Raw genomic sequence first — 12,023 nt, 5'->3', positions numbered from 1 at the left:
TTAACTGACAATTGTGTGGTTGTGCAACACTTTACCCAAATAAAATGTGTGTCCTTTTCCCCCACAAATAGAGCTTTTCTTTTCTGCAAAAATATGCATTATTTTTTCCCAAAAGGTGAATTTATTCTTTAAAATAGTTAAGCTTTTGCCATCTGATCCTAGTCATGTTTAAGGATGGGCTCAGGCGTGTTCGCAGCTCCACATGCCCGAGCCCGCCAGGAAGCTTACACTGCGCAGCACTAATCACAGGCAGCGAGACATATCCCGATCCCGTGGCTGCAGAGATCAGGAAATGTCTCACTGCCTGTGATTAGCATTATGCAGCTTAAGCTTCCTGGCGGGCTCGGGCATGTGGAGCTGCGAACACACCTGAGCCCATCCTTAGTCATGTTACTATCCTGGCTGTTTGCTTTTCATGTACTTTTAAGTCTCAGTCCCACTTCCTTGTCACCTGCTTTATATCTAAATTTTGCCTTGCCCTCCTGGTAAGTCTACTGTATACCTTTATTGGTTTTTACTTGATTTACATTGTTTAATTTGTCTGCTCTTAGGCTTAACATGTCTGTTCTTCTGGGTTTCTATTCTCAAAACAGCCTCCAAATTCTGGCACCCATGTTCAATATGGTACAAGAGGATGTTCTTCAAATAGTAAGATCTGGGGTTGTGCAAGTACCATTAACTATAATATTTTTATAATTTTGAGGAAGTCTACAACCTTTCTAATTAAAAATTATTCAAATGTCTTCCAATCATCTATGGTGACTGCACAGCTAAAACTTATGTTAGTTTATACACTGTAGTTTATGTAGTTTGAACCAGTTAGTCTATGCATGATTGTACTTATAACAATTTTTCTGAAGGATATATTAGTTGACCGCCTTGATTAGCAATGTTTCATATAAACAAAAAAAATAGGATTTTTTGTACTCACCGTAAAATCCTTTTCTCTGAAGTCCATGGACGGACACAGCTCCTTAAATCTTGACAAGTGGGTTATGTTCCCTGTTTACAGGAGAGGACTAGGCAGAAACATGTTAAATAGTTAAATACATGTTACATTAACAGAGTTGAACAGCCCCGCCCAGGGGGCGGTCCCTCCAGACATAACCCTCCTCACTGCAGCTTGCAGCCTCAGTTCATAACAAGCAGTACAAACCTAAAAAGGAGGGGTGGGAGCTGTGTCCGTCCATGGACTTCAGAGAAAAGGATTTTACGGTGAGTACAAAAAATCCTATTTTCTCTTATCGTCCATGGACGGACACAGCTCCTTAAATCTTGACAAGTGGGACGTCCCCAAGCAGTGTCAAAAAACGAGGGGTGGGAAATATATCAGTAAAAACAATTTTAACTTCACCCCAAAACAAGCAGAGCTCCTCAACGGAGGAGGTGCAACTTTAAACAGCCGCCGGCAAAAACTAGCGGCTGAAAAAAACATCATAAGATGCACTCACAGCAACCATGTAAATTCTGGAAAAAGCGTGAACGGACGAGCAAACCGCCGCCTCGCACACCTGTGAGACCGACGCATGATGTCGAAAAAAAAAAAAAACCCAGGAAGCACCAATTGCCCTGGTCGAAAGTGCCGTGACCGGAAAGGGGGGCCCGCCCTTAGGAGCATAGGCCTGTATGACGGCCTGCCCGATCCACCGAGAAATGGTGGTCGACGAGACCGCCAGGCCCTTTTGTGGACCAGACACCGACACAAAAGAGAGTCAGAAGCTCCGAAATGGAGCCGTAGTAGGCTGGTATACCCGCAAAGCGCGTACCACGCCTAAAGTATGAAAGGCCGAAACCTCCTTCGGAAGAAGGGAAGGTCGCGGGCGCACCATCACCTAATCCTTATGGGGGATCAAGCATGGCGGCTTGCAAGACAAGACCGCCAACTCAGAAACCCCTCTAACAGAGGTAAAGGCCACTAAAGGGGCCACCTTCTGAGATAGTGTCAAGAGAAAATCTCTCTGATGTTTCCAAAGGAAGGTTCCTGAAGAACCGAGAGCACCAGAGTCAAAACTCATGGGGGAAGAGATGGGCCAAGAGGGGAAAGTATATGACAAACCCCTTGCACACAAAAAAAAAAGGGGGACCCACCAGGGAACGGGCCGCAAAAAGGCCACTAAAAGAACACAGCCAAGGCTGAAATCTGCCCCCAAACGGTGCTTTAAGCAATTTTTAGATCCAATCCAAGCTTTAAAAACAGCAGGACCCTGGACACCGAGAGTACGCCCGTGGACGTCACTCCATCCCTTCGCACCAAGAGAGGTGCGACGGTAGATCCTCCGGAAGAAGACTACGGTGCCCTGTTGAGATGACCGAGTCAGACAGACCCTGGTCACCTAAAGTCTGGCTTCCAATAACCATGTTAAGCAAGTCAGTGACTGTACAACAGGAGGAAGTATGGGACCTTGAGACAGGAACCTCCTGCCCTGGCAATCGCCAGGGTGCCTCCGCTACCAGGCGCCCGATATCAGCGTACCAAGGACGCCGAGATTAATCTGGAGCGATTAGAATCATCGGGATCTCCTCAGCATCCACTCTGTGGAGCGGCCGAGGAAGCAACTACCATGGAGGAATGGCAAAAAATCACCGATACAGACAACACAGGGCCACCAGCGCGACTGACGCGTCTGTACAAGATCACTAGACCTGGCCACTAACTGACACCCTTGCGGCGGAGACAAGCTGCCAGGAGATCCATGCCATGTGAGGCTCACCTCCTGCAAGGGAGCCGAAACACCCCAAGCACAAAGACCAGTCGCCCTGGTCCAGCATCTGGCGACTCCAGTAGTCCGCCTGCCGGCATACCTGATGGTAGACTGAAGCTGTGGCGTTGTCCGGCTGAAACCAGATCGGTCGACCACAAGGAGAAGCATAGCCTGATCGCCTAAAATAGTAGGACAATGAACAGTAGACAGCACCTGGTATTCCCAGGCAGTCTCCCACCAGGCACTAGCCAGGCCCGACCCTGGGTAGCTACCGAGACCAGACACATTCAAGGAGGTGTGGTCATAGGTCCACGCAAGTCCAGCGACTCAGGGCCGACTGGACCCCCCAGTTTTGTGAACCTCCAGGTTCACAACCCGTGAGCTGGCATCCATCGTAAACACCGACCACTGGAAGGAAGGAACAACTTCCCGGACCGAAGAGTCGGGAATCTCTGTCACCAACTCAGAGAGACTCTGACTAGGTGGCGCACAGGAATCTAATGATTTCAGAGACAAGAGATTTTTACCACCTGGACAGTAGTTCCACTGGAAAACCAGGGTGTGGAACTGGGCATACAGTACCACCTTGAAGGAGGCTACCCACAGACCCCGAACCAGCAGGCGCCCGGAGAGAAGACCGATTGCGTGATGCCAATACCTTCTCCGCAGACTGAAGAGTCTGCAATTTCTCCAGGGGAAGAAGGACCTTTGCCACTGAGGAGTCTGGATCAACACTAGATACTCCAACGCTGAGTCGGAACCTAGCATGCCCATAATTTGAACCCTGGGTCGCACACATGGAGGGCAGGCTTGCTGCCACTGAGCTACACTTTCTGGCCTAAACGTTTAACATCCACCCGAATCTTCGGAGGGTCTGAATGGGAATAACCCATCCACTAGGTCGGAGACAGAAGCTGCTCTCAGAAGAAAGTCGTCAAAGTAGCCAATGAGGCAAAGCCTCGCTGTCCCAACAAAATTCAAATAAGTGCGAGCTCCTAGCTGAAAACCTATGGTGCTGACGCCAGATCAAAAGGGAGGGCCACAGGCTGACAGAGACCCTTCTCTCATCACGAAGCACAGAAAAAAACACTGTGACATGTGCAAAACGGGACATGCATGTATGCGTCCCTGATGTCCGAGGACGTCAGGACATCCCCCGGATGAAGCGCAGCTACCACCGAACAAATGGATTCCATGCGGAACTACCCGACGTTCACAAAGGTATTTAGGGCCTGAGGCCCATAGAAAACCCCAAAACTCTCGTCCTGCAGGAAAGGTAAAATTACCTTGCAGCTTAGCAAATCCCACACTGCCCAAGGCAGACCGACGGGCCGGGAGGGGAAGACACAAGGACAGAACTTTGTTCTGTGGATAGGAGGAAACCCTATCTAGTACTCCGAAGAGACCACCTCGCAGACCCACTAGTCGGAGAGCAGGGAGGTTTCACTGAATTGTGAACCTGCAAGCCGCCCCTCCCACCTAGAGACAGGGAGGGAAGGCTATATACATTGGCAGGATTTGGGTGCCGGCGTGATCGGCTTATGCACCCAGGGACAGATTAGTCCCCCAGCTGGGCCTTTGACGGCCTGGGAGGGTTGCCCCTAAATAATACACACACATAGTGTGTATGTATATTATGTAGGTGTATGCACACATGTCTTTGGAGGAAACCGGAGTACCCGGAGGAAACCCACGCAGACACAGTGAGCGACAATGCAAGCTCCAGGCAGATTGGCGTCAGTGTGCAGATTGGCGTCAGTGTGCAGATTCGAACCAATGACTCTTTTGCTGTCAAGTAATGGAGTTAAGCACTACACCACCGTGTGCATAAAACCATTCTGAAACAGACGCCCTGGATAACAAGGGCGCAGCATTCAATGAAGCATCACAGACCTATATGAGGCCCTGGACCAGCTGGTCCGCTAGGCTAATAACCTCAGGAGAGAGTCGGTGCTCCTCCACTGTCTGGTGCAAAATGCTCACTCCGAGTTGTATACAGCACTAGGGGTCAGGACTACTCCAAGATGGCCGCCGAGCGTTCAGAACGCGGCCACAGGAAAATGGCCAGCACAATGTAAGCTGCGCCATAGCGTGGCTACGACAAAATGGGCGCCAATGGGAGTTTTCAATGTAATTGAAAAACCTCCCAAAAAATAGCGCCAGCGACCACTGAGACCCCAGTGTAGTGGCCACAATAGGCCGCAAGCCAGACCCCAGCATGGTAAACATGGAACGGGTCAGTACTTCGGATCTTCTATCAGTCAGATCCATACAAGCGGGTGTTCCCGCCCGGCGGTGAGGGACTACAAAAGCCCTCAGTGGCTTTTCTCATTCCGCATCTCAGAAATTATCAAAGAAGGGCACAGAAGGAAAAAACCTACACAGCGGTCTGATTTGTGTGATCCAAAAAAGACCGAGCCCTCGGCGGAAACCCAGCTGCACTATGCAGCTTAGGAGAGTCCCTTGCAGCAGTAAAAAGCGCACCCATAAATGCCTTATTCTGCCTTTTTTTTTTTTTTTTAACTAGGTACCTAGTCCATGGCTCCATAACAGAGCATTCCCCAGGGGATAACGGGGAAGGGGGCACTCTTTTACCGCCCGCCCGCAGTCCACCCCCACCCTGGCACAAACTGTGTCCAGGACTAACAATAAAAACTCTGTGGGAATCCCAGGTGCTAACACCTGCTGCCACCACCAGCATGTGGGGAAGGACCCAGATACTGACTCCAATATTTACATAGTGTGTATTATAATATGCACACCTGTCCATACAAATAGACAAAAGCTCCTAGAGCCCTATTCAGGGCCTCTCACCCACTTGCTGCGCTGACCAGGGGTAACCAGGGGAATCACCTCAGGAGGAGACTGCCCAGCGCTGCCTGTGACGAAAAGAACCGTGAGGTAACTTCTGCAGGGACCCGTGTTTAAACAGGAAAAGCCTCCTAGGGCTGTTTTATTTAAGGATAAGACACAGATACAGCATAAAAAGCAAAACCGTTACAGGTGTCACCAATCAGTCAGCGTCTGCTGAAGTATAATCATAAACATCTGTGCTCATCACAGGGCTTTTTACCTCACAGGAAAGCCCAATACAAAAAAGAAAAAAAAAAACCACAGGCCAGATAACAGTCCCCTCAGGAAGGCCCCCTCCCCCCTGACAGCGGCAATGTTAGCAATGCAGCAAGGGAAAGGAGCAGGGAAGTAAGGGGAAGGGACCCCCGAACCCCAGGAATGCCCAGCCGTACCAACCCACCGAAGCAGGAGGGACTGTACTTACCCGTCCAAGCGAGGACTCGCTGACGCATTCCTGACAGAACTACAACCGAAATGGAGGTAGCTGTCGGCCCGGTCCACTGTGAGTGAGACAACACCACAGCCCAGTCATATGTGGACCTCGGAGCAAAGCTCACCGGCCACCTCAGGAGTCATGAGGTATGGCGTGGCAGACCAAGCCTCTTTGCAAAGGTGTGCCCACGCTTGCTGGTCGGACTGAGTAGACTACAAGGATCTATATTATCCAGCCTGTCTCTCAGCCAACAGTTGAAAGAAGATTCTTCAAGAAAAAGTAAAGTAAAATAAAAATAAAATTTCTCCTCAGGGCGCTGGGCCCAAAGGGAGCCATACGTCCTTCTCCTTGCTAGGCAGAACGAAACTGAGGCTGCAAGCTGCAGTGAGGAGGGTTATGTCTGGAGGGACCGCCCCCTGGGCGGGGCTGTTCAACTCTGTTAATGTAACATGTATTTAACTATTTAACATGTTTCTGCCTAGTCCTCTCCTGTAAACAGGGAACATAACCCACTTGTCAAGATTTAAGGAGCTGTGTCCGTCCATGGACGATAAGAGAAATAGGGATTGTAGAGAGAGAAAAAAAAACAGTTGTCCCAACCTTGATAGGCACTGAGCAATATGGACCTTCTGTTAACAAGCCAGTCCACAGGAGATTAGTAATCTGTAACAACTATCAGTGGATAGGTTTTAAGCTGCGCCCGTTACAGCCGCGCAAGTGCCTGGAAGCTGGATAACATGCCCTCTTGGTCATGAGATCATTCAGAACTCATTTACAGATGCATTTGACCTTCTTCTGACTTGCTTTAAGCATGTTTTGCATTTTTATAGACTTTTATAAAAATGCAAATACACGTTTGAAGTGAGTAAAAGCCTGTTGACACAGGCCCTAACAGAGTTCTCCCATACATCAAACAGCACTAGTACTTTAGAGTTCACATGTTTTTTTTTTTTTTATCATTTGTAATATTAGCCAGTAATGAAAAACAGAATAAATAAAAGTATTCATTTCAAATTCTGAAGCCTTTGAGGAAGCCAACGTGGAACCTGAATGGAAACAAACGCATCCTTTATGGTTTTGCAAACAGATGGCTTCAAACGTATATTCTGTTTTTTTCTTTTGACATATAATGGGACATACTGTATTGCAGTACTCCCAAAAACCAAGACAATACATCTAAAATCAAATCAAAACCCTTTCTGAGGAATCATTAAAATGTGACAATTAACAGTTTATAAAAGTATTTAAACTCCATCAATAACAAGTCTTGGAATGGGTGAGTGCTTGTCTAATCAACAGGGGTGAAGGTATTTATAATAAAACCATATTATTAATTTATGTCACACTTTTAGTGGTTGCTCAGTAACGGTATTGACTTTATTGATTTGGAGTTTTCATTTTGGTTTATGGTTTCAAAAACTGTACAATATTCGTTTAGAAGGATTTTTTCATATCTCTCTCTCTCTCTATTCATATTTATTGTACGTGCAAGCTAACATTTTTAAAGACACAACTGGATATTCCTTGGTAATATCTTTACTCTATACAAGATGTATGGATGTATACATGGATGTATGGTAAAGACTGATGAGAAAAAAAAAAAAGAAGTAGGATCTGCATTAATTTACTCTTTCCTTTATGTTACATGGCAATTAGGTGTTCTGAACCTGAAGAGGGAAAAATATTATTAAGTTTGGAGCTGATGTCACATGAGTCACATGCCAAAACGACTGGTAAGAGGGCTAACACTGGCAAGATGTGGCCAGTGTCGAGATCGCCCATGTGACATGTCTCTTACTCTGAAGTAGAGTTAGGTGAACAATGGTGCATAAGAGTTTATAAAAGACTTTATCCATAAACATATATGCGCCATGCTTAAAGAACATAAGTTATTCAAAACACTGTAGATGAGTGTCAGCTAAGTTTTCATTAGCTAAATGCAAAATATGCTTTATGGTCTTTTAAACACCTGGATTTTTCACGCTGACTTTGCTATACAAAACCTTTCATATACATACTTTGAAAAACTGGTGAAAATATTCTTGTAATGCATTATTAGTGCACCAGTATAAAATGCAGTAGGTGAGAATAGAGCCTTAAGCCGCATACACACGATAATTTTTCGGCATGAAAAAAAACAAAGTTTTTCCAACTTCATCCTTAAAACGACGTTGCCCACACACCATCGTTTTAAAAAAAAATGCTTTAGCAAAGCGCGGTGACGTACAACGGCACTATAAAGGGGAAGTTCCATGCAGCCAACGCCACCCTTGGGGCTGCTTTAGCTGATTCCGTGTTCGTAAAAGACGAATTACGCTTTTCTGTCTGTTACAGCGTGATGAATGTGCTTACTCCATTACGAATGGTAGTTTTACCAGAACAAGCGCTCCCGTCTCATAACTTGCTTCTGAGCATGTGCACGTTTTAGCCCACACACGATCATTTTTTACAACCCGAAAAACGGCATAGTTTAAAACGTTGTTAAAAAATGCAGCATGTTCGGAAAAAAAATTGTAGTTTTTCAGAACCCGAAAAATGACGTGAAGCCCACACAATCATTTTAAATGAATTTTTTTTAAAAAAACAGTTTTTTTCATGCCGAAAAATGATCGTGTGTACGCGGCATTAGGGTTCCATTTATAATGCAAAGGTACGGCCTTACCACAGCAATACTGCACATATATAAAACAATGTGCTTTACAAATGTTCTGTATCCCCCCCTGCTGTAGGGCTTCAAAGGCAGCAGAAACTATAATGAAAAAAAAATCTAGACGGTATCTGCAGGTTTTGAATGGCACGTAAAATGCAGGTTGTGGTGCGGAGTGAAGACTGGCATCCAGTGTATAGTAATCTTCTCGCTTTGCTATAAATAAGCCCCCCCAAGTATAGTAGATTATAAAACTAGAGACAGACAAAGCATGCATTATTTTTTAAGCAGCAAGACTTTAGCACGTTCAATCTTCTCTGCTGCAACAGAATCAGCAGCTGAATTGCATTTTGACAAGACCATGTTCATTTCATTTTCATTTTTATGTTCAATGGCAGCTTCCGCAGCTTGTTCCAAATCTCTGTTAAATTAAAAAAATAACAGTAGGAAAGGTAATAATAAAGTCATGACTGGAGGTATAGCATGTCATTGCATCAATAAACGTTCAGTGCAGTAACAAATTGAAAAGTATGGGGCAGATCCACAGAGCGAGTACGCCGGCGTACTTTAAAATTTCCCACGTCATATTGTTGTTTTGAATCCTCAACGGCTTCTGGGTTAGATCCGACAGGTGTACGTCTTCGTACGCCTTCGGATCTAAGATGCAATTCTTCAGCGTCTGCTGGGTGGCGTTCACGTCATTTTCCGCGTCGGGTACGCAAATTAGCCATTTCCGACGATCCACGAACGTACGAGCGGCCGTTGCATTTTTTTATGGCGTCTCTAGTCGGCTTTTTTCAGCGTATAGTTAAAGCTGGTATTTCGTCGCGTATAGTTAGACTTGCTATGTTAAGTATGGCCGTCGTTCCCGCGTTTAATTAGAATTTTTTTTTTTTTTGCGCAAGTCGTCCGTGAATTGGGATGGACGTAATTCGCGTCTATGTTAAAAAAAATTACGTCCTTGTGACGTCATTTAGCGCAATGCACGGCGGGAAATTTAGGGACGGCGCATGCGCAGTTCATTCGGCGCGGGGACGCGCTTCATTTAAATGAAACACGCCCCCTAATCGCCGATTTGAATTCCGCGCCCTTACGCCGCCAGAGATAGACTACGCCACCGTAACTTAAGGCACAAATTCTTTGGGGATTCGAACCTGCCAAAAGTAAGTTACAGCGGCGTAGTGTATCTCACATACGCTGCGCCCATCTATTTGTATGTGGATCTGCCCCTATGCTTTTATAGTTGAACTCCAGGCATTTATACAATACACATAATACAGCTCGTATTCATCAGTAAATCATTAAGCCAAAAAACTTTAATTAGACTTGGATAGAGTAGGATGGGGTTAAAAAAAACCTTGGTTTAATTTTTGTTGTCTACCATTGGGGAAATTTCCTTCACTTTCTGTCCCAGAGAAACAGGAAATCTCCTCCTAGAGTTTCCCCTCAAAAACTTCCCCATTGGAAGATTTACCCTTACCTTCTGCTTTGGGGACAACTCAAATACAAATAAAGGGGTGATTGTCATCAATGGTGATGCAGCAATTAAAATGTGGGTTTAACCTTTTCCTACTATATCTAAACGCAACTAGTGTAAATGTCTGAATCTGACTTGGTAACAGCCTATGAAGAAGAACTCTGACAGAAAGAGGGAAAGAGTGTTCTAGAAGCAATGGGCTTAAAAAATCTGCTCATAGGAAGATAGAGCAGAATAAGCAGAGGGATGACCTCATAACTGCTGCTTTTTCACTGTCCAATCAGCCAAACTGGGGGTGTAGAGAGGACACCACTGTATTTCTTAAGGTAACTGGTGTTATCCATCTAGCTGTGGGAGGAGATGGGAGCGAGACCTCAGAAAGGGATGAACAGAAATTTAAATTCTTTTGCAGATAAAACCAGCCCCCATATACAGTATGTATTTTATCTGTGAAACTGTATGCCTAGAGTTCAGCTTTAACCACTTGCCAACCGCACTATAGCCGAATGACGGCTACAGTGCAGCTCGATAACTCTGGGAGGGCATACATTGAAGTCCTCCAAGAACCACACTCCCACGTGTCCCCTGGGGGCACACACACGGGAGTATCTGACAGCGGCCGTTTACCAGGTGATCGCTCTGTCAAATGAAGAAGCGATCACATGTAAACAAACCGGCGTCATGTCTGGTTCCTCTCTCACCTCTCCGTACAGTGTGAGAGGAGAGGGGAGAGATCGGATGCAGCAGCGCTGTGGGCTGGATGTGTAGTGCCCACAGCGCTGCTCAGTGACAACTGCAGCACTCATCCCAGCCATCCACCCCTCTGTATTAGCCATCCACACTCAGCCATCCACACTCAGCCATCCCTCTGTCATACTTATCCACCCATCCATGCTCAGCTATCCATACTCAGCAATACTCATCCATCCACCCCCAGCCATACTCGGCCATACCCAGCCATGCTCAGCTATACTCGGCCTCTGTATGTGGCCAAAATATATAAATGTAGCGCTGAAGTGCAACTAATGAAGAGTACACCAAACTAAATACAATGTACATATATAGGTGATTAAATATTGAAAAGTGCACCAAACTGAATAAAATGTACATAAATAAGTGTATAGATACAGTCTTTGTGACAAGTGATATTTCAAAAAACGAATGAAAAGTGCTCCCTTGGTCCAATCGTGAAAACACCAGGATAGGGGAAAAACCGTCACCAACTGAAGAGAGGCTTACTGGACAGATTGGACCCTAAGGAACATACGTTCGCAAGGTCAATCAAGCATATGTTAATCTGATAGACCAATCGAATGCTGCAGCTCTCAAACGGCCTCCAAGGACTCCAAATGGCAGTAACCAAGAGTGAATGATATACGCATATGTAGAATGACTCAGCAGAAGGTCAAAGGACAAGGCAAATCGGAGAATAACCAGAAGAGAAAAAAACACATAGCGTAATACTGTATTACGGATGTATTTAATGTAGGTTGGAAACACTTACATTATATGTAGAAATATGCGCTGATCAGATAAAAAGTGAATGTTATATGGGGAAGACCCTTTTTGCTATACATACCAAACTTAATAAAGGGTTATTATAGGTTCTCTTTATCCCAGACTGAGGCTTGAAGTGCAAGCCGGAAGTCTCGAAAGTTAACCCGGAAGTGGTCACTCACTGGCCGAACATCTCAGATGACCCGATCACAATGTGTATATATTTGTGGAAAGCAGCAGTGAGGGTACACCCCAGACGATGCACGAGGCTGCGAAACATGTCGGGTATCCTACTGCTGCCACTTTTTATCTGATCAGCGCATATTTCTACATATAATGTGTTTCCAACCTACATTAAATACATGCGTAATACAGTCTTAGGCTGTGTGTTTTTTTTTCTTTTTTTTTTCTTCT

General features: G+C 45.6%; 1 protein-coding gene across 3 annotated transcripts in view; it reads right to left on the bottom strand.

Moving 5' to 3' along the window:
- Positions 1 to 8,843: 8,843 nt before the first annotated feature.
- The window catches only part of VPS16 (VPS16 core subunit of CORVET and HOPS complexes), a 216,037-nt gene continuing 212,857 nt past the window's right edge, over positions 8,844 to 12,023 (bottom strand). For 2 of the 3 annotated variants that reach the window (XM_040357099.1, XM_040357100.1), the window contains one exon: positions 8,844 to 9,056. In XM_040357099.1, the coding sequence (XP_040213033.1) occupies positions 8,912 to 9,056 (145 nt within the window). In that variant the 3' untranslated portion in view covers positions 8,844 to 8,911. The remainder of the gene's footprint in view (positions 9,057 to 12,023) is intronic. The other variant, XM_040357101.1, reaches the window with a different exon arrangement.

Source organism: Rana temporaria, chromosome 6 (assembly GCF_905171775.1).
Source record: "Rana temporaria chromosome 6, aRanTem1.1, whole genome shotgun sequence".
Lineage (NCBI taxonomy): Eukaryota > Metazoa > Chordata > Amphibia > Anura > Ranidae > Rana > Rana temporaria.
The sequence above is the reverse complement of the archived record's forward strand: the minus strand, read 5'-3'. Positions and strand labels throughout refer to the sequence as shown.